The 22,541-nt window shown below is 39.6% G+C and overlaps 1 protein-coding gene across 2 annotated transcripts in view; it reads right to left on the minus strand.

Moving 5' to 3' along the window:
- pear1 (platelet endothelial aggregation receptor 1) overlaps positions 1–16,860 on the minus strand; it is a 53,113-nt gene extending 36,253 nt beyond the window's left edge. The window contains exon 1 of one of the 2 annotated variants that reach the window (XM_042423279.1): positions 16,637–16,860. Coding sequence is in view for 1 of the 2 variants with exons in the window: in XM_042423278.1 (XP_042279212.1) it covers positions 2,246–2,274 (29 nt within the window). In the remaining variant the exon portion in view is untranslated. Of the gene's footprint in view, positions 1–2,245; positions 2,307–16,636 lie in introns of those variants that run through there. The other variant, XM_042423278.1, reaches the window with a different exon arrangement.
- Positions 16,861–22,541: the final 5,681 nt, after the last annotated feature.

Raw genomic sequence — 22,541 nt, forward strand, 5'->3', positions numbered from 1 at the left:
TTAGTCACTGCAATGTAAGGCAGTTTCAAAATACAAGTAGCCTGCCCAACCCGCCAACATGCAACTGAACTTTAAGGAGTGATTTAATCGGCCAGTGTCTCCCAAAGGGAGGGATATGGAGTGGTTAAACTGTATTATAATGCCATTAAAACAATGAGAGAGCAGAAATGAAGAATTATTGCCCTTCTATCAGGCTTTACTCCCCAGTGCTCTGCCCACCTACAGTGAGCTGTGTACAAAGTAAAATCTCCTAAAATTTAGCTCCGTTAGACAAAATCTTAACAAACAAGGGTTTGTGGCTTGCTGCAGGCCCTTTAAGAAGGTCTTGACATGAAAATCGGAAACCAGTGCACTCTGCAGTTCTTTGAGCATTGTAAATTGGCAAAACCTCCAGCAGCAAACAAAGAAAAGGAGACCAAATGACAAAAATCAACTCAAATGTTTCCTGGCAACATGATGGTCACACTGCACATGATTAAAGCCTTGCTGTGCACCATTACACTTAAAAGTTGGCCTATAAAGTTGCGGTGTGTAAGGGGATTTAAATGATCACATTACGATTGTGATCATCACAGATATCAAAAAACACCGTCCACAGGAGAACGCAGCCCTCACTGAACAAAAGGTTTGCGTCGCAAATTTACAGTTGAGCTCTTAGAATAACAAATCTATAAAACTGCTTGAGGGCAGAAACTGACAAAAACTGCCAGTTGGAATAAATTACCCAGAGTCCTCCATGTGACACACCGACCGCAGCCACAGTCCCCTCTCCCCCTCCTCCCCATCCCACCCTCACATTAAGCCCGAGTTACTGTAAACCCATAATCCTTTGCATCTGGGTTCTTGTCTTGGAGCATTGGACGGGTTCGGCTGCAGTACCACAGTGAGGCTGGCATCAATCCCCAGTTGCCGCCATGCCCCATGTTGGGTGGGTGGTTTGTTTGAGAAGGGGGTGCAGGGACCCTTAACAACACACTGGGGACGTGGAGAAACAATTACATGCCACACCCAAAAATGTAATGTGAGAACACACGTTAAACTCCAGAAAAAACACACCCACAGATTACATGGTGTGCATCCCTTTTGCCACATTATCAACTATCCGGTGAAAAATCACAACGCCTACATCAACACGTTTCACTCGGTTTACAGTAAAGACATCATACGGTAAAAAGGTGGTATTCTGCCACAACAGCTGAACCCCCACACTGGAAAAAGCTTTTGAGTGGAAAACTCTTGGCAGCTCAAATGCACTTGACGGTTCTCGGGGGAGTTGCATGACAAAAGGATGATCTAGCGAGAGAGAAAGAGAAGGGGGGAGGCCTTGCAGAGATCTTGAAAGTCTGAAATTCTCTGAGTGAGCTCTGCAGTGTTTGCTATCTGCAGGACTGCTGCAAGAGAGCTGAGAATTCTTGAACTTTTGACCTTTGAACTTTAAGAAACGCTGCACACCTTTGCAGTTCTTTTGTCTCCTTTTTCAGACATTTATATTGTCTTAAGTCAGCAGATCTGCCCTACTGGAGTTTCCAGTAATCACATGGGAATAAATAACTTGGATCATCTTCATCAACATCTTCTTACCAACAGGCTCTTAAATGCAATGACAGATGCCCAGTGCTGCCTGCCAATCTGTCCTTGGGTTCGAGTCATTTTAAGGCTCTGTTAATTAGGAGAGCTGCAATGGAAAAACTAATGAAATCACCTTATGTCAACTCTATGTTATCTCTACAGCAATGTCAGGCCAGCTTTCATTTGGCAACCTCCGGCATTTTGGCCTGGGATACTTTATTTAACTGAGAAAAACAGGATATGTGTCCCGTCCTCATGGTCCCTCTTTACATTAGTTGTCTTTCATATCACTTCACTTCACTTCACTTCACTTCACTTCACTTCACATATATATAGTGTATAAGATTTATACTTTATAAAATGTATACCTACAAACCAAAGACCCTAAGGCTAGAGATCAAAAAACTTAATAACTTACAAATGAACTTAACCTACAAGAAAATGAAAGGAGATTCAAGACAATGTGATCTGAGAGGACCACACCTTTTCCTGTAGTGGTAAAGAGCTAACAGTTAGATAAGCTAGAGCTGTGTATGTGTGTGTGTGTGAGTGTTTGTGTTGGAGAGTACTGTTTTAAGTGAGGTCAGGAGGTACTGGAGCTCATTTCACAGCCTCTGTCCTTGCGGTGATGGAGAACAGAGCCCGTGGATAACAGTGGTTGGAGTGATAAGGTCACCATGGTAATCTTGTTGTTGTGCACCACATGAGGACATCAACATGAGGTCACCATAGAGCAGAGTGGACTAAGTGCCAAGCTGAGTGCCAGGCCAGCTGTGTATTGACTCCTATCTGCAACCAGTAGGAACTGCAACAACAGTGATAAAAACTTGTATACTTTTAGACAAACATCCTACAGAAATATCTAATGAAGAGTTTCTGTTTCAAAATACTTTTTGGTTTAAGAACAAGTTGTTTTTGTTTTAGCATCTGGAAAACATCCACTGAGAATTGACTAAGCTGGAAGCTGGATTTATTAGCAAATCTATGGGGAGTGGTTCAGATGACCAGTCAGAGCCATCTCCCAACTCGACCCGTATGAACCTCTACTTAAACCAAACACTGCAGATACAAAATTAAGTATTAAGCAACTGAATGGCCTATTGCTCACCTCAGAGTTATGCAAAAGACAATTTTGGTGGATAATGTAAGTGAAATTTGACTGTTTCCATATCAGCTGCCAATAGTTGTCAATAGTTTGAAGACCAAATGACATATTACTCCAATCAGGTACAAAAAACATTCACGCTTCCCACTAATGATGCCCCTGACCCAAACAAATGCTTACTGAGCCATGACAGACCACAGTAACCTGAGTTAAAATTAGTGGGCTGGCTTCTGTTTTGCTCTTTTAAAATGTAAGAAAAATTACTTGTGATACAGATAGTTTACAGTTAGCACTATGGACTAAGCGATACTGGATTTATGAGGCGAATACCAATATTGATATTTGAGAGTTTAAAAAATCTGAAAATGATATACATTTTCTTAACTTAAATAAACATTTTTGATAAGGTTCCCTTAAAGAAATGTACTGAGAATTACATTTTACAAAAAAATAAACTACTCTCTGGTGGAAAAACTATAGAATGGTAACACTGTTTCAAAACATATCTTTCTGTAGTTGTTATTCATCTGACATATACGCTGATACCAATATATCTGCAATGAGCAAATATTGGCTGTTACTGCATCTTTATCAATCGAACTCTCTCACTGAGCAGTTGCAAATGCTGATAGTGGTGGTGTTGGAGTTTATGCTCAGAGTTCAGCCAGACACTGAGATTTAAAAAAAAAAAACATTCATCACCTTGCAAAGTAATCACTGAGTAGTTGTTGGTTTGGTCAACAAACTGATCAACTTCCAGACATACAGTATGACAGTATGGCTATCTTCTTACTACTTTGTATTGCAAATATATTGTTGGATCTTTTAATACTCAAAAATAAATTCAACCAAATGACCACATGTTTAACAGCATGACTGCACAAATACATGCAGCAATGTTTAATGCCAATTGCTGCTGTCACAAAATAAAATGAAAACAAATGCTATAACTGCAATCCTTGGGGATGTTCATGAGATGAAAAAAAAAAAATAAATTATCCTTGTTTTCTTCTTCTATGAAATGTTTACTTTTTGCATACGCGTATGATCTGATGTGGTTTAAAGTGAAAGTGTTTTTCACTGAGCTGGGCTTCTTGCCAGTTGGAGGCCTTTGCTCTCCCTGATGCATTACTCTGACACGTTTGAGGCTCGTGCTCTCTAGTACGCAGACCCACAGTGCAAACTGCTGCCTGGTCCTCCGCACTCCAGACCAAAACCACAGGCAGGATGACTGTGGCTTCATTGGTCAGAGGAAGCAGAGGGGTCTACAAACAAACTCAAACAGTATGACACTGTGATGAATACAGGAGAATAAACAAAAACACAGACTTGCACACCTTGGATTGAAACCATGTCTGGTCTCTTAAAACAAGTCTAGTGTTATATCCAAACATTAGAGAGTGAAATGGTGGAAAACCCAAAATGGAGACCCTGGCTGAGGTTTTAGAAGGACATGACCGTACAGTGCTGTAATTATATGTGCTGTAATGCTCTGTGGATCATAATATGTGCAGAGACGCATAGAGTCCTTGTAAAAAACACAGCCTTTCCACAAACCATGACCAAAAAACATAGCTTTGTATTGTAAACTCACAGTAAGAACACAGGCAAAAAACCTCTTGGTCCACAACATTAGAAGACTGCATCTCATAAGAAACATAAGAAGTGTTTCAAAATTCACAGCATGTGGAATCACCAGAAAATAGCTTATTTCATGCAGGACGACACAAGTTGTTACATAAACCTCCACAGTGTGGCTTTATCACATAGTGACCGAATAGTATTCAAACTTGTTAATATGACTTATACTGTAATTAGCAGCAAATGAGCTTTTGACATGGCAGTCTTGTGACATGGTGGTGGACAACCGAAAAGATTACACACACTTCACTTGTGGAACCTTAAAAGGGAGACACATTCAGAAATATGACACAAGAAATCAGCACTTTGTGTTGCTAAAAGGAATTATTTTTTAAGTACCTAAGTACTTAAGAGATAATTCTTGTTTTTTACAATTTGGGTCTTATCTTCTTAGTACTTGCCATAATTTCTATGAGTTATGACAACATTGTACTCAACAAAGTACAGTAATTGCTGAGATCTGGGAACACCGACAACAAAGTCCAACAGAGTAAGAAACATGAGCGGTTAGGTTATGCGTTAGTGTAATTTATAACAACTTCTTTATTTGGAGGTAAAACCAACTGGAGCACCCATAATATCAGCGAATAACATCAGCACAGGAAAACTGTGATGGGACGAGAGGTCAAAGCTGTACCGAAAGGTTATTCTCTAAACTGTTACAACAAGTTCAAAATCCAAGTTGTAGTGAACTGAATTCACCCTTTAATGAAAAACACATCAACCACATAACGACACAAGAATTTCAAACGTATGTGTATCATGTTGCAACTATTTGAAAACATAATGATTCTATAAGCAGGGTATTTTTAATGGCTGTGATGCTTGATTAATCTGTTGGAATGTCCTTTGTGCCATTGTTTCAGCATGAATCACAGGCGGGTTGTTGATTCAGACACACACTTCCTCCTCATCTCTTCCTGTGCTTTACTGTCTAACTGCTTCTCCATGGCCTTTCAGGAAGCTTTCTATACTACATTCTGCCTATGAATGTTTTTGAGTCATTCAGTCTTGAATTTATGTCATTCTCTAACTTTATGATAAGGTTGTGATGTTTGTAATGTGACTAAATTAGGGCTATGACTGTGTTTTAGTACTTCCGCACAAATTTATCGAATAGTAATGGCATTTTTTAAACTTTGCCGTGCTGTCTTTTCATATGGTATGTGAGAAAGGCTCCCATTAAGGGCTGCTATTAACAATTATTTATTTATATTGCAGACTATTCTCTTGATTAATCTTGATTAATCAGGAAAATAGTGAAAAATGTTGGTCAAACTATCCCAGAGCCCAGCTGTGACAACCATCAAATGTCTTGTTTTGTCCAATCAACAGTCCAAAACCTAAAAAATTTAAATTTTCAGTCATATGAGACCAGGAAAAGCAAAAGATTCTCACATTTAAGGACCTGGCACCATCAGATTTTTGGCATTTTGCTTGGAAAAATTACCTGATTAATGATTAATCGATTATCAAAATAGTCAAAGTAGTCAACTAGTCGATTAATAGCTTAATCATTGCAGCTCTAGACTCACATTAAACTCACTTAGGAATTAGTTAATGTGCCAAAAAGTCAATGTTTTCCTGACTTAATGAAAAAATATGTTAAAAAATGAAAACTAAACATTTGATCTTGCCAGAGATGTCCATGTAGCTTTACTTTCGCAATGCAAAGTTAAAAAACACATCTTAACTTGAGTGTGTTCGGTAAAAAAACACACAATAAAGTTGTGAAATAAGAACTAGAATCAGTTACATTAAAAAAATCTTTTGTGTTTCTGGCAGCTTGTACGACAAAATATCTATAATGACTGGTAAGAGCTGCAGCTGCACAGTAACATTTTCCTGACATTGTAGTCTCTCCTTCAGCGTGTTAGTAACATGTAATTATGCTAAGCCATTGACCCCTCTGATGTTTTGGTCCAAATCCTTTGTAAAAATCAGTGCATCATCTCTACGCTCATTTCCCCACCATGACAAGCTAATTTCTTTAATCATAATGTCTTTCTCTTCGGTGAATATCGCCTCAAACACAAATTATTTCTGCCCTCCTCTCTCAGGGTCAGAAAGTTGTGGGAAATGCTGCTATAAAAAAGATTCATAAGGAATTTTAGTCACTGCATCGTTTGCTGATCTTCCCATGATAAAAACTATGCAAAGGCCAGCACTTATTCATCCATATTTAAGTACGCAGAGGTCCACCAACTTATACAAACTAGGACACTAGGGTTCAAGAGCCTTTGAAATCTTCAGAAGAGCTTAAGAAAACAGACACAACCTCCACTGAACTCTTATAACAATCCAACAATCACACACTGTTAATGTTAGTGTTGCCTTTGAGCAGAAAAACTCCTTTGTTAAGAAAAAAGTCTGTAATTATATATAAGAGGCAAGCAAAAGCTATTGCTTTGTTGCAAGACTATGTTTTCTTTCATCTATCTCTTATACTTATTATACTTACTGGATGTTGTCTTGACTGTTTGCTGACAAATTACTACAGTGTAGTACAGGTCCAGTACATCAATGTTTAATTTAATTGCAAACAATATGACACCCCACCTGTAGAAACCTCTGTATGCAATGAGGTCATGTACAGCTGATATCACAACATCTCTGTTCATCTGGAAGAAGCCAGAAAATCATCACTTTTTGCTAACAGAAACTACTAATGCTGCTAGTGTACTTGTGATTTAATCTCTGATTTTATTTATTTATTTATTTTTTTTAAGACAAAGGGACTCAAATCATTTCAAACCTGTCAGGAAGTGCAAGACTTAGTGTTTTTTAACCTGCGTTATTTAATCCCATTGAATCAGACTCTGGTACGTTTTACCCCTTGGTAAGATTTGTTTGGGAGGATCTGACCACAGCAATTGTGCTCGAGTCACAAACAAATTCTGGAGTTATTCAATTGCGGTGATAACGTGATCCGACCTCAATGAGGGAAATCAACAGTTGCTAGCAGCTAGTCAGAGAATGAGAGCTGAGGTCCGAACTGGTCTAGCAACAAAGTAAGTTGCCTTCTTGACAATCAGAATCTTCTTCCTGTGTTTATAGTGTCACTCCTGGCCCATACACATCTAACTAATGAGCAGAGTGAACATTCTCACATGGCTTTTAGTCATGCATTTTGGTTTGCTTAAATTTTTTGTGTGAAAATAAAAACAAACCAATGGGAAAACACAACAATTTTACCAACTCCTCCACTGATTCTAACCTCCTCTGTTCCACAGACCTCCGTTGTTGTCCAAAAACTATTAAAAACTCATCAATGAGCCACACTGTTGCACTGGGTGACATGTTCCACTGTAGTCCTGCTGCCATAGCTGTATTCACTCAAGCACCAAATGTGTATTAATCTGCAGCTATAAATAGCAAAATATTCCTGTTTGCGTAACATTTGCTAAAAACTACAGTGCCCAGCTGTTTTGGGAAATTACTGAGCCTTTTTTTAAAAAATATAACCATATATTTGTGAGCCATTTTTAAAGATTTACACCTTCAGTAGGAGCCACTGTGGTTGGAGCCACAGTGTAGGGGAGTCATGAAGTGAGACCCACTTACACATTGTTTTGTTTTTTTTCCTGCAATTTGATGACACCAGACTTATCCTAAAGCTGAAGAGAAATCCAGACAATATTTTACTAACACATAAATAACGATTTAGTCATTCTACGGTCATTTAATGACTGTCACTGGTGCAGAGATTTATTTATAATGGTGGTAGGGTGTCATATGTGCATTGTGCACATCTGGATTTACTTCAGCTACAGTGACAGATGCAAAAACACTCTTAATCTATTTCACAGCTTTGCCAAAGTTTACAGTCTATCCCTCACAGGCTGGTCGATCACTGGTGTGCAGTTCTACAATCGCTTGTTTTACTTGTAGTTTCTTACGAGGGGAAACAGGCGATCAGACTGCAGCCACTAAAGGGAAACGCTGCACCACTGCAGGCGGCCAAAACTGCCAAGTCATCACAAAACTCTGTATCGAACACTGACATAAACACAGATGTGCACACACAGACCCTGCCTGTTCCATGTACCTCAACACACAGAGGCACACCGCTCTCTTTTCTTTCCATTATGACTTTTGTTTTGGCTGAAGACCGTGCCGATTGCTTACTCTTGTGGTCTTAACCCTCGTGGTAGGGGAGCTGCTATCCAAACTCTGTTGGAGAGGTGTGAAATCAAACTCCATCTGCTTTGGCAAAGCTGACCATGAGCACAGAAGCTGAATGACCTACAGTCTGCAAATCCCAATTATAAACTTATCTCAACTCTGCGGATGCTGCACTTCATAAAAATGCTGTTTCTTCAAAAGAGTTTTTCTTTCTCTGAATTGAACAAGGCCTATTGTATAAAACAGTTGTAGCAATTCAGCGTTTTGTTTATGTTTTGGGTAAAATATGGGCTTCCTGGGCGGTCTATGACGACTTACAAGATTATACTGATCCCTCTAAATGTCTGCGGTGTCTGAATAATATCACAGGAAGCATCCTCCTTTACTGAGACACAAAGTTTAAGAACAACATATTTCATACTGTGGACAACGTTCCCATGCAACAGCTTTAATATGAGTCTTTAAGTCATGGCTGCATGAAAGAGAGAGCAATTTACAGTAACAGACTTTAACCACGCCGCATCTGGTTTTGATTAAGACAACACTTCTAATGTGACTGGATGGCTGACTTTTTTTTTTCTTTTTGCAGCTGCTACGATACAGCGAGCTGGAAACCATTTGAGCTGGTGTGGCTATCTTTTTTTCTGTTGTTGTTGATGATGTTTTTCTGCCATTTGTTTCCAGGATTAACCTATTGTACTATTTCCTCTCCAAGGAAAAATAATGTGACACCTGGGTGATTTACCAAAGACTCGAGTGTTGGTGCCTGCAGGGTGGCCATTAGCTACAGCCATTATGCAAGGAGAGTGGGAGCAGCACACTGGGAGACAGATGTGCATCTCAATTAATGCCATGTGGTCAAGAGTCTGCTGTATGTGAGGTACCTAGATAACCAGTAAGGTTTAATAACATTAACACAAGCAGCACCAAGAGTACCACCAATACAAGACAAGAGTTCAACAAAATAGTTTATCAGTTATTATCTCTATTGACTTCCCTTCTTTATCTCTTATTTCCAGGAAGTCCACCCAGGGCCAATAAATTCCTGAAAGTTAAACCCTATTGATTTACTGGCCTACCTCTGGTACATGGTGTGCTGCCTTTCTGGAGGACGAGGTGGAAACCTGCAACTTATTACAGTGATCATTTTAAAGCAGCTTTTTTTTTTTTACACATAGTACCAAAAGCTCCTTCTCCCTGCTTCTCTCCAGATGGGCCTCATCCTGCAAGCATCTGGAAGTTAAAGCCTTATTTTCTTCACTCAAAAACTCAGGCCACGTGTGCTACCCTGAAGGTGAACCCTCAGAGATGTTCCTTTACTTAGTCTGATTCTCTGCGCTTTTCCCAGCAGTGTCACTAGACTGAAACAGTTTCAAACCCCACAGGTGGTGCCATTAATTCACTTTGTTGGACGTTCTCGTGGCTAGTGAAAGATGAAAGTAGGCTCTGAAAAATCGAGTTAATAGAAAATGCTGTCATGGTCGTGTGCGTTGTGCAACACATTGGCCTCTGGGGGCTTTTTGGTATGACACCTGCAAATCTGCCTACCACAACAGGAAGACAAGGGGCAAGAGGGGACAAGAACCAGATACAGGCCACCACACAGGACATCCTCGGCAAACAGCACTGTGGGAGGGCAAACAGGGAGCGATGGGACTAGAGGCCTGTCATCTTGTTTAGGTATGATGTTCACGACTCGTGGAAACCAAGTGGAGGGGAAACTGTTAACACTTTTCTTTTTCTGGATGCCCAGAGGCAAACAGAAGCAGCAGGAAACACAGCAGGTCATCTGTGAGTCATGGAAGATTTTTTTTTTTTTTATCACAGTGAGGTTTCTTCGTGCTTTTCAAAAACTGCGGCAAATTAGTTTCAACTATATACCAATTAATGGGCAAGGAAGCAATTTTGCTGTTAACACATTACAAAACCAAAAGCTACCACAGAGTATCTTGACAGCACTTTATTGACAATGTCTTTGAAGATAACATGTTTTTCTCATTACTCTTTAATTGACTACAACTCCCTGGTTCATTATTATCTGTCTCCACCTAATAATTTCATCTCTCCAACTGAGTTTCTTTCAGTTTCTCTTCAATAGGGCAAAAGAAAAACAGAATCAAACCCTGTCCCCACAGTCCCTCAGGTCCACGCTCTCTCATCTGTCTTCACTCATCAGTGCAGAGCACCAGGGAAATGAAAGCTGGGACAAACAATAGCAAGCTGATAGGAAACATCTTGGGTGTACATCCAGGTCTGCATTTCAGCATTGTCTTCCTTTTGACATGTCAACAGAAGTGAGTTGGGAATAAAGTGAGGCGTGTAAAAGGAAAAGTCCTTGAATGATGCCATCAGACCTATACCCACTCTGCTACTCCCACTTTTTCCAACAGCTCACCCCTTTTGGCTTCTTAGTGCCCTTTTTCACAAAGAACCCTTTTTTCCAGAGAGAGTTTGTGTTGTTTTGAGTAATGGGGATGCTGACAAATAGTGATAATCTGTCATGCTGCCTTTCCTGAGCTCAGGTTTGTCTTTCAGAAGTGGCCTGGAAAATAGTATACAGAAAAAAGAAAATAAGTCCTCTCATAAAAGGCAAGATGGACGACTGGGAGAGTCATAGCTTAGCACAGCTGGTGGAATGGATCTGGGTTTGAGCTCAAGAAAAACAGTAAGAGTTCTAGCAGTTCATGTCCGCTTGGTGCCAAGCATGACATAAAGGCCATTTGTTTTTCACATGCAAAACTCACATCTTTTATGGCAAACTCATGATATTTCATGTCATAGCTGACTAAATAAACATTCTGCACTATATCTGCACAAATGATTTCATTTCAATCAAAAAAACATAAACATAAACATTACTCCATTTTCATCACAGAGATGGAAACAAAAAGCGAGAAGTCCTCTGGGCCTTGAATTTGGTGCTGTATTTCCTCTAATACTACATCTCAGGTTTCACTTGGTTCCAGTCATCCTGCATAGACACCACAGCGAGACATAGACATCAGTGAAAGCCCCTGAAAGCTTAATGAACAATGTCTCCACTGCTGCTCCACCCACTACCCCAAACGCCACCCACCAACCACCAACATAAGCAACTCCAGGAAAGACCCTCACCACAGTACAAGTAGTCTGTGGTCACTCCATCAGCCCGCTGCTGACTCCTCCTTCTGTTCCAGCCCCAAACCCCCCGACCTCTGCTTTTTTATGATTGGTTATTTGAGCCAGAGCCCAATGAAACTGTACGTGTTCCACAGCCAGAGCAGAGCGAGCGACCCAAAACCCCCGAGCTGGAGGGCTGCAGTCGAATCTGCTCCAAATTATTTGCACGGCTGCAGAGCACATGGGGTTGAAAGGCTTATATAAGCCTGTGGTAGGACCATCCAACCCGTGTCACCTTCTTTTAAATTCCCTGTGCTCTTTGTCTTTTTCATCAGAGACTATTTTAGCATCAAAAATATAAGCTTGGGGGGTGAACAAAGGTCATTTTTTACATCTACTTAACTTTCATTAGGAAAACTTTGCAATTGATGTATAAAAATGGGAGTGTGGGTCAAACAAACAGAATTTATGGTGACAATATGCACCTTTTACATATACTGTAGATAAAAGTAGATTTTCCTATTCTCTGTTGGTTATTGATGTTACATTGTGAAAAACCTATAAAAACAGCAAAGCAATGCCTGTTTAGTGCCAGACGTCACCATGAAACTAAAAAAACAAACTAAAACAAAACAAGTCTCTACAGCCATGATAATGATTCTGTGAGGCACAATTGTGCTTTAAGCTAAATGCCATCGTCCACACACCAACATGCCCACAATGACAATGCTAACAAAGTGACATTTAGCAGGTTTAATGCTTACCATGTTAAGCATCTAGTTTAGCGTGTCAGCATGCTAACATTTGCTAATTAGGACTAAACGCATAGTACGATTGATGATGATGTGAATGTCAGAAGTTTTGCAAATATTATTTGAAAATTAACCAAAATATTGGACAAATTGAAATTTTGTCCTGCGAATGGCCCTAGATGAAAGGTTAAGGAATTGCCGCAGTCATTATTCAATCTGAGGGGGACATGAGTGTGTGTACCCCATTTCAAGGAAACTTTCATTTCACTCAAAACCACAAAACTAAATTATCACCAAAGTCAGCAGGATTCATCCTCTGGGAACCATGTATGTACTGTACCAAATCCATCTTGTAGATGTTGAGATATTTCACTGGATAGGTGAAACATTTGAGCTGCTTGTGGTGCTAGATGAATAAATGGGGGATCAGCAAAGTCTTTAAGATTCATCCTCTGGGCACCATGGATATATGTACCAAATTTCCTGGCAATCCGTTCAGTATTTGTCAAGATATTTCACTAAAAAAAAGTCAGAGGATCACCAAAATCAGAGGGCTTCATCCTCTGGTCACCATGAATGTTTGTACAAAATATAATTCTGTATATTTCAGTCTGCACCAAAGTGGTGGATTGACTGACTGACTGATCCATAGAGCCTTGTCTCCAGTGTGGCTAAAAACAAGAATTGTGCAGATTACCATTTTAAAGTGCAAGACAATTCAAGTTACTTTGTAAACAGGTAATTCTATAGCAGAGTCCATGCTTTGATGGAAAACACAAACAAAGACCTCAGGCTCTCACTTAAATAGCACATGAATGGTGTGTGGCCATCGGGTATAAACTTGTCAAGAAAAGTTGTGGCTTTCAAAAGACAACATGCAGACACTCTGGGTGCCCTGTATGGTGTTTCAATAAATTTTAAAAACGTCCAGGCACAGGGGGATCGAATTAGCACAAATGACTCTTACCTCAGTTCTACTTTTTCAATTACTACCTCATCTCTTTGTGTCTCTGGCCAGTGTCATCTCCAACCAAAACATATCCAATAGCTTGCCTGAGACCGAGTCCTCTCCTGGACAAACAGATGGTAAGTCAGCCAGATCTTCAGCTGTCAGACAAGAGACGAATTTGTTGCTCGACCAGACAAAAAAAGAAAAAAAAATGGGTCACCATTATACCACTGATAGCTGAAACAGTCTGGAGGAGGGCAGATACATTTTCAAGTTGGGGGGGGGGGGGGGGGGGGGGGTGCTATGAGGATCCCATATGAGGACACTGAGGAAAAACAAAAATGGTCCACTTCAGGGAGATGCAGTTGTGTTACTTTTCACATGCAGAATTCAACTTTTAAACCGATATATGTAAATAATAGCAGATATAAAAAATGGCACAGTTCTTTTATGAATATTTGGACAAAGACAAAGGAAAGTTCAGTCTGCAGTCAGAGAAACTTTCTGGGGATTTTTGGTTGCCAGAGCAGATGCGAGGTCAGGAGTCCAGACCAGGTGGCTGAGATTTACTTTGATACTTAATCATATCTTGCCCTCCTTACAGATGTTTTGTGTAAAATGGTGCCAGGGTCTACTTAATCAAAAAGTCTTCATTCATAAGTCACAGACCACGAGTGCAAAAGTGCAAAAGTGCTGAATCTACATGCTGATTTTACAGCTCCACTGAGGAAAAGAACTGTTTCCAAAACAGTACGCGTCCATGTACAGCAGTTCATCATTTTATAGCTCTAAACTTCCAGATGATCTAGACTGTAAAAGTGTCAGTCAATTTGTTAACAAGTGACTATGAACAACCTGTGGAAGTGCTGTAGTTTGTCCTTAATTTGGTGCTACGTGTCTTTGTCCCCAAACTCTCTTATACTGGAGCAAAAAGATCTGCGTCATCACAAGAAAATAATCCATCAAATCAGTGCAAATGAGGACACAATCAGTGTCACAAACACATACACCAATGTGATGCTGTAGTTAATCATATTCCCTCTAATCAATCAACCCTTGCATATCAGAGTGCTGTAAACAACCATACTATTTTCAGTGTCACACAGTGTGCAGCCACACAAATGCACAATACTAGCACGACAGCATAACCAACCCACTGGCGCCTCTCACATCTGCAGAGAGAGAACAAAAAAACACTCCATATCCAACTGCTTCATCTGATTAACTTCATTGACAGGACACGAAAGTTGAGTCACACCATCACACACACAGGATGTCACACAGCTGTATGGGCTGCAGCCACCTTGCCGCCACGTTTCACTGGCTTGAGTCACAGCTCCTCTGTGACCCAGACACGGACCAAGAGGTGGATCCAGAACTTGGATTAAGTCTGAACGACTTAATGAAAATCAAACACAACAGAGGAGGAGGAGGAGGAGAGCACCGAGGAAACAGCAGACCTACTCCCAGCAACTTCCTCTGCAATGAATCAATAGAAGAAATATGCCAGTGGAGAGCAGCTTTCCTGCATCACGCTCTCTTAATAGTGGCTGGAGACGTTTTCAAAGGAGAACGAGGGATGCCAAAAAACCCGGTCAGAGTAGGATAAGTACAGCAAGTGCTTTAAGTGGTGACACAATGCCAGCATTTCACTTAAACAAGTGGCTTATTTTCACTCACTGATAAGCGTCGTTGATGTTATGTCCTTTTATGCTGACTAATAATAGTCTGTTGATGAACAAACAGATACAGGCTTTATTGTTATAGTGTGTTAGCTGGAGGTCTATTCACTTATAGAATAGATGAAAGAGGAATAAAGAACAAACACCAAACTGTGTTAAGAATCTGCCAAAAATGGTAATGAAATGTTATCTTTCATAACCAGTGGTGGAAAGTACATTTACTCAAGTGCTGTACCTAATCTTGAAATCTTGTATAGAGCTGCAACGACTAATCGATTAGTTTCCAACTATTAAATTAATCGGCAACTATTTTGATAACTGATTCATCGTTTGGTCCAAATTCTCTGATTTGAGCTTCTCAAATGTGAATATTTTCTAGTTTCTTTAGTCTTCTATGACGGTAAACTGAATATATTTGAGTTGTGGGAAAGCTGTTATGGACAAAACACGTTTGAGGACGTCATCTTGGGCTTTGAGAAACAGTGATCGACATTTTTCACCATTTTCTGACATTTTAATGAACCAAACAACTAATCAACTAATCTAGAAAATTAATTATTGACAGATTAGTCAATAATGAAAATAATCATTAGTTGCAGACCTAATCTTGTACTTTACACAAGTATTTCCATAAATACACCTACTCTAATACATGGAAAATGCAAATACTCTATTTTTTACTTTACTACATTTATTTTACAGGTATAGTTACTTTTTCCTTTGCAGAGTTTACATTCAAAACATATGATCAGCTCCTAAAATATGATATATGGCCCATATGTTACAGATCCAAGTACCCAGCAGTATATAGAGTAGTTCAAATTTGCTCCATTCAGACCAGCTGCAACATTTAAGTTCTGCTTGTTACTGAATCAGTAATGATTAGACAATATTATAATATACATTATAATATAACAGTATGACAGTATAAGAGTACTTGTACTTTTGATACTTTTGATACTCGTATGTATACTTGAAGTACATTTAGCTAATGATCCTACTTCGTCACTTTTACTTATGTAGGTCTACAATTATGAATGTAGAAATTTTACTTGTAATGATGAGTTACTTGTATAAAGGAGGGTTTTTTAGGGGGGTGGGGGGTGGGTGGGGGGGTGTTGTTGTTTTTGTTGCTGTTGTTTTTTACATTACAGTACTTAACATTGCAGTACTTTTACTCAAGTACTCAAGTACCTGAATACTTCCACCACAGTTCACAACTACACATGTGCAAGGTATCATCTTTTTAAAAACTTAAGAGAATGACCCGTGGTAGCTCCTATAGAGCCTTTACCTTTTAGAGGATGCCAAGTGAAATTTGCAGGGCTTTTTTTTGCAAGGGATTGCTCAAATGTGATTAATTTCATGTATTTTAGCGAATCAAGCCCATAACATCCATAAAAGTAACTTTAAACTCACACTAGATTACTACAGTTACAATGTCAGTCTCTATATGGGTAATTTAAGAATCTTACAGACATTTTTCGCAATGGTCTGATTTACATCTTTTACCATTTAGGGACTTTGGTACATGCCGCTCTATGTTTCCATAACAGCACATTCTCATAAAGTAGGTGACGCAAACAATTTAAAATAGTCGATTCTGTTAACCAATCACATTATAGTTGTCATAAAAATCTTTGGCTTTCAAACAAAGTAATAAAAGCTCCGTGATAGTTGTTTGTTTTTAATTTACTGACAACGTTTTACTCACCTTGCCGGTCAAGAACTCCCGGATTATTTGTCGTTCTAGTTTTGCAGTTAGTAACCAACTTCCCCGGACGAAAATGAGAAGAAATGCGTTTGTTTCAAGGGCTCACACACTTAGAAAAAAAAAAGTCTTCAAGCGGCATAAACATTTAGAAGAGGGTAAAGGGAGAGAAGGAGACCAGTCGCATCCATCGGGGGAGGGTCCTGAAGTAAAGCCAAAGAAACTGGAAAAACTGTGACAGCACTGGGGACTGCTAGAGGAGGGAGGAGGAGAGAAAGGAGAGATGGCGCAGAGAGGAGGTTTGGGGAGGTCTTGGGGGAGATTGAGAGTGTTGTTTTTGTCTTCAGCAGGCCTGCAGACCTTGATGTCAAAGTGTGTAGGAATTTTTAGAGGAAAAATAGTCCAGTGGGATGATGGAAAGCAGGAGAACTTTGTCTGACTCTTGCAGGTGGAAAGAAACAGCTCATTTTTATCGCCATGAACTGTAGATCGAAAAAATATGAAATTGTGGCCTGACGATGGTGCTAATAGATGGAAATAGGTTATTCTCCTCGGATCATGAATGTGCTCTTGCAGTTAAATGGCAATCTTTCTATTAGATTTCGATCATTCTTATATTACAAATTATTCCCCACAACAAGAAAAGTCAACCACAATTAGGATTCATTCTCTGTGAAGGTCTACAACAAATTTAAAGTAATAGTTTTATATTTTAGTAAATACATTTATTCTCTTTCTTGCAGGAGTTAGATGAGGAGTCTGATCAATATGATGCTGGATCCAACAGCAGATTAGTTTAGCTTAGTTTAGCATAACCTGACTCTGTCTGAAGCTGCACAGAGTCAGGTTATATAAGCTGGAACATGACCCACCATGAAACCAGAACTTGTTTTTACTCTTTGTACAGATTAAACAAATGAGATATGTGTTAATTCGTGAGCTTTAGAGGTGCTGGCTATAAGATTTTGTTACCAATTTGGACAGAGCCAGCTGTTTACAGCTGTTTCCAGTCTTTATGCTATAGCCTGGTGCACAACAGAGCACCTCTTAAAGTACCAGTGGGTAGGATTTAGTGGCATCTGGTGGTGTCGACGTTGCAGATTGCAACCAACTGAATACCTCCCCCTCCTCTTCCAAGCGTGTAGGAGAACCTATGGTGGCTGCAAAAGGCCCTCTCTACAGCCAGTGTTTGGTTTGTCCGTTCTGCGCTACTGTAGAAACATAGTGGTATAAAGGGCTAAAGTAACGAAAACATAATGATTCTTATTTTCATTGGATTATACACTAATTAAAACATATTTATGATTATTATATTCCATTTCTGTCCGTTCTGCTAGATGCCACTAAATTCTACACACTGGACCTTTGACGTCCCAGTTATGGGTGATGTGCATTATTGTTTCAGGTTGTAGGGGAGAAGCGGGAAGACCTGGGTAGCAATAGGGATCACGGGTGTTTTTATATTAAGGAGAAATGATTAACATATCAACAGCAAGAGCAGAAAACATCTCTGCCGCGATGTGCCAATTTGTCAAGATACAACTCAGAGATTAATTTTCATTGCTTTCCAGTCGATCCTTAGGTCTGGTCTCAGTGGCTCATTAAGATCCTTTGAGAAAAATTCAATCCCACTCAAAATACTCGCCTCTGTAGTAGACATTTCCAGACAGGTGATTTAGTTGTGATGGCTGGGGGACAGAGAAGACTCAACAAAGGGGTGGTACCTTCTCTGTTTGCCTGGAATGATTATACCATACCCGCACCAAGGCTTAATGTTTGGGAATGTCGTCTGAGATGCCCTTCCCCGGGCTCAGTAGTGTCTGACTCCGACTCCAAGATGGAAGTGCAAATAGCGCCTGATCATAATTACTGTGTTACTCCAACGACCTCAGTAATGGCAGATGAGTTGGCAAACGAGAACGAAGCATTTAAGAGAAAAATACATGAGCTACAAAACCAGCTTGAAACTTTACAGCTGCGGTCCCATTTTGGGCTGCAACATCTTGCAGGATCAGACGATGACATTCAGGGTTTTTTTTGGGTTTTTTAGCTCATAAAATATAATTTTTATTAGCATACTCTCGTGTGTATTTGTTGTAAGTTTGTTTTTTTTGTTCTTCTTCGTTTTTAAACACGTTTGGTCCATGTTTTTTTGGAATAGCCTTAAATTAACCCCCCCCCCCTCTCTCTCTTTCTCTCTCTCTCACTATGTATGTGTGCCTAGTCCTGTGTGTGTGTGTGTGTGTGTCAGTTTCAGTAATGTATAGTTAACAACCATAATCTAAAACAGTCTAAAGCGATTATCATTTCATTCTTAGATTTGCGTCACACAAGCATTTCCAGGCCTTTTGGCAACTGGTGGAGCCTGCTGTAAAATCTAAGATGGTGCGGATCACCAGTGCCAATGCTGCCTCTGCCAATAGCAATGAGCCAACTCAGAGCAACAGTAAGTTATGTAATCTGGGTCTGAAAAAACAAATGAAATTAAGGTCATGCTTAACACCGTGGATAGGTCTGATTTAAATGGTCTCTGCTTTATAAAACAGAAAGATAATGATGCAGTTGGAATATCTATCCAGGGCTGTCAAACTCATTCTATCATGGGCAGAGTATATACAGGTTTCTGGTTGAATTATGCTTTATAACAGGTGAGCTGGCTGAAGAGAGGAGCTAATTCATGAAATCAGCTGTTCATCGGTTCAATAGAGAGAGTAGAGTTGGAACAAAAACCTAAATACACTCGGCCAACAATGGGTTTGACAGCCCTGATCTATATCAAGGCAGTATATTTCATTATATTTTATACATTGCATAATTATGAGTTGTTCCTCCATTTGTAGAAATCTATGGATGCTTGACCTACTTCAGTGATTGCAGATTTTGTAAGTTGCTTTTCCAAAAGCATCCGCTAATTAACTAGTGTAAAATAATGAGTTGTGTGTAACAGCTATATCTAGGCCTAGACTGATGAGATTCATTTTGTCTGACTTTTTCACTTGTTTCACTAGTTTCTTGTATAAAGACAAATAGATTATTATCATTTACCTGACATGTCTTGACTACCAAATCCTGCAGTCCTCATCAGAGGTTTTGCTGAAGCTTCCTGTCAGCTGATTTATTTGGGCATGGTCGCCCTACTTAAACTTCAGCAACTAGTCTATTGCCTGTATGAGAGTCTATGTCGAGAGGTGTATCCAGAGGATTAAGGAGAGCAAACTCTTTGACAAAGTCATAACATTATCAGTGTGTGGAAGCTCTGATCAGCTGTTACAACTTAAAACATGAGCATAAACATAAACATGAACATGCTGTGTACAGTTTTACAGACGTTGCATTAGATGGTTTCTGGACTTTGAAGTTCATACTTTTCAAAAACATTTGGCACTGCAGGTGTTGCCTCACGCTACATTAATGTTAATTCTGGTCTGTAGTTTGTAAGAGCATCTATATTAAGTCTCTTGGGTTCTTAGTTAATGTTCGGTCAAATACCATCTTCTAAATATTTTTCTCATCATCTTCAGTCACCTTTTAAAAAGTTTTTACCTGCTAGAAAACCATATGGCCACCCTTTATGCATGCTGTGTTTCTCACATGTGCAGCCATGAGTAAATTCCCCATATTATCAAGTAGATTTTTTTTCCCCCAGGCGTGTTTGCATGAGCATATGAGCTACAATGGGTAGAGTACTCTCTGTGGTTGACCAAATTTCATTGCAGACTGCCAGGAGATATGTTAAAGCTCCCCTCCACACTTGGTTTAAGATGCTGTTTATACTCTGCTTTGAATAATAATGTGTGTCTGATCATTTTTTCCCACTAAAAAAACAGTTACCTTGTTAAATCATAAAAATGACATCTCTTCTTTCTCACTCACTGAAACATCCAGAATCTATAACTATACAAATATTTTTCATTTCAGGAGTTTAACTGCTGGACACAAGATGTCTCCTACGTCACTGTAAAGTCCATTCTCAGTGTTTGTGCACTGGAGGCTTCAAGTTTCCACACCACACTTGTGTAAACTGAATATTGGACAACGTCTGGCTCCAAACTTGTTATGATGTCACAAATCATGCTCATAGGTACACACCATTAATTCAGGTTTTTGGTGAGCACAGAGAAACTTTCCTCCTTCAGCTCATAAATGTGAACAGTTTTCTAGCGTCAAACTGCACATACATCATTCTGAACAGTGAAGCTCAAAGTTCCAACAAAAGAAACAAGAAGAAAAACATATTTTGGATCTAATGATTGACCAATATCAGTAGTATATTATTATTGTTACTTTTCTGCTTTTCCTTTTTTGGTTTTATCCATCATTTGATCAACAGTATACTTGACCAAAAGAATGTGGAGACCTGAATCTTATTCTAAAACCATGGGTAGTAATATGCTGCTTTAACAAGGTTTTGGAACCTGGCTGCAGGTATTTGCTCCCAATTACCCACAACAGCATCAGTGAGGTCAGGTACTGATATCACTTTTCCAATTCATCCCAAAGTGTTGGATGCGGTTGGAGTTGGGATTCTGTGCAGGCTAGTCAAGTTCCACACTTATGATTCAGTAAAACATTTCTATATGGATCTTTTGACATTGTCATATTGAAACAGCAAAGTTGGAAGCACAATATTGTCCTAAATATAATTCTACACTGTTAAGATTTTCCTTGCTTACAAAAAGCATCAATAGACCAAAAGTACCCAGAAGTGAGTAGCCAGGTGTGTCCACATACTTTTGGCCATGTAGTCTGTTTGTCTCACACATCTGCACACACACTCTTTCTCTCTCTCTCTGTCTCTCTCTCTCTCTCTCTCTCTCTCTCACACACACACACACACTTTATTGACAGCTGTGTAATAACCTCCTCTGAGCCAGCCTTTGCAGGCAGCAGTTGGAGGGTTTCCTCCCAAACAGTAGGCCAGCCATGATAACCAGCCTGTTCAGGACGGGTGTTTTCCCCCCCTGCTGAGTGCTGACACAGATAAACAACTCATGGATAGAGGTCTGGTGGAGCACACATCCTCACTGCACGGAAACCAAGAGGAGGGGGAAATAAAATTGTTTCCTGCAGGCCACATAGGGGCCGAGCAGCAGTCCCATACTGAGGACACTGAGAGGGAGAGTCATCATATTAGAGTCGCTTCCAGTTGTCCTGGTATGGTTAGAAAACTATTCATAGAGCAAAGTGGGTGCAACTTTCTGTTAAATCCAAACAAACATCATTCCTAACATTCAAATCTTGATTTCTCGATTCTGGAAACATGCCCTGTACACTGTCCACAGTATCTCTACTAATTTCAATTAGAAACAGTTGAATGTCAGATCCAGACAAGCAGATTCATGTAAATAACGAGTAATTGTGTTCATGAGCTTTTGGGAAAGCCTGTTGACAGACTAAGAGGTTCAAAATATTGTCTATTCTTAAAAAAAATAGTCTTTATTGGGTGTTCTGGAGACATTTAAAGAGAAATCAATAAAAATAAAAATGCACAATGTTTGCTTTTGGGTCTGTATTGTCTCATTGTACAGGAAGCAGAAAGCTTGAAACTGTTTTCACTCAGGTATGATTGTTTCTGAGGTAGTGTACTGGCCTTTTATTAGGATTTTTTAGTGGGAGATCCTGAGTCCTGCAAGCCATTTGTTGATAATCTGCCAGATATGTTGTGATCAGAGTGGAGGGCTGGCATTACATCAGTTGAACATCTGCATTCTGGTCCAGACCCGTACGTCTGTTGATGTAAAGAGCACTAAATGTTTGCACCTGGGGGGCTTTTGAAACAATCACTTGAATGCTCTATAGATATTTTCTTTGGCTTGAAATACTGCCATCTAGTGACTTCTTGGATATTAAAGGCTACTTATCCTCAGTCTTCAGGCACTTAAATGGTGCACTCAAACATTGTTCAACC

This window comes from Thunnus maccoyii, chromosome 10 (genome assembly GCF_910596095.1).
Source record: "Thunnus maccoyii chromosome 10, fThuMac1.1, whole genome shotgun sequence".
Lineage (NCBI taxonomy): Eukaryota > Metazoa > Chordata > Actinopteri > Scombriformes > Scombridae > Thunnus > Thunnus maccoyii.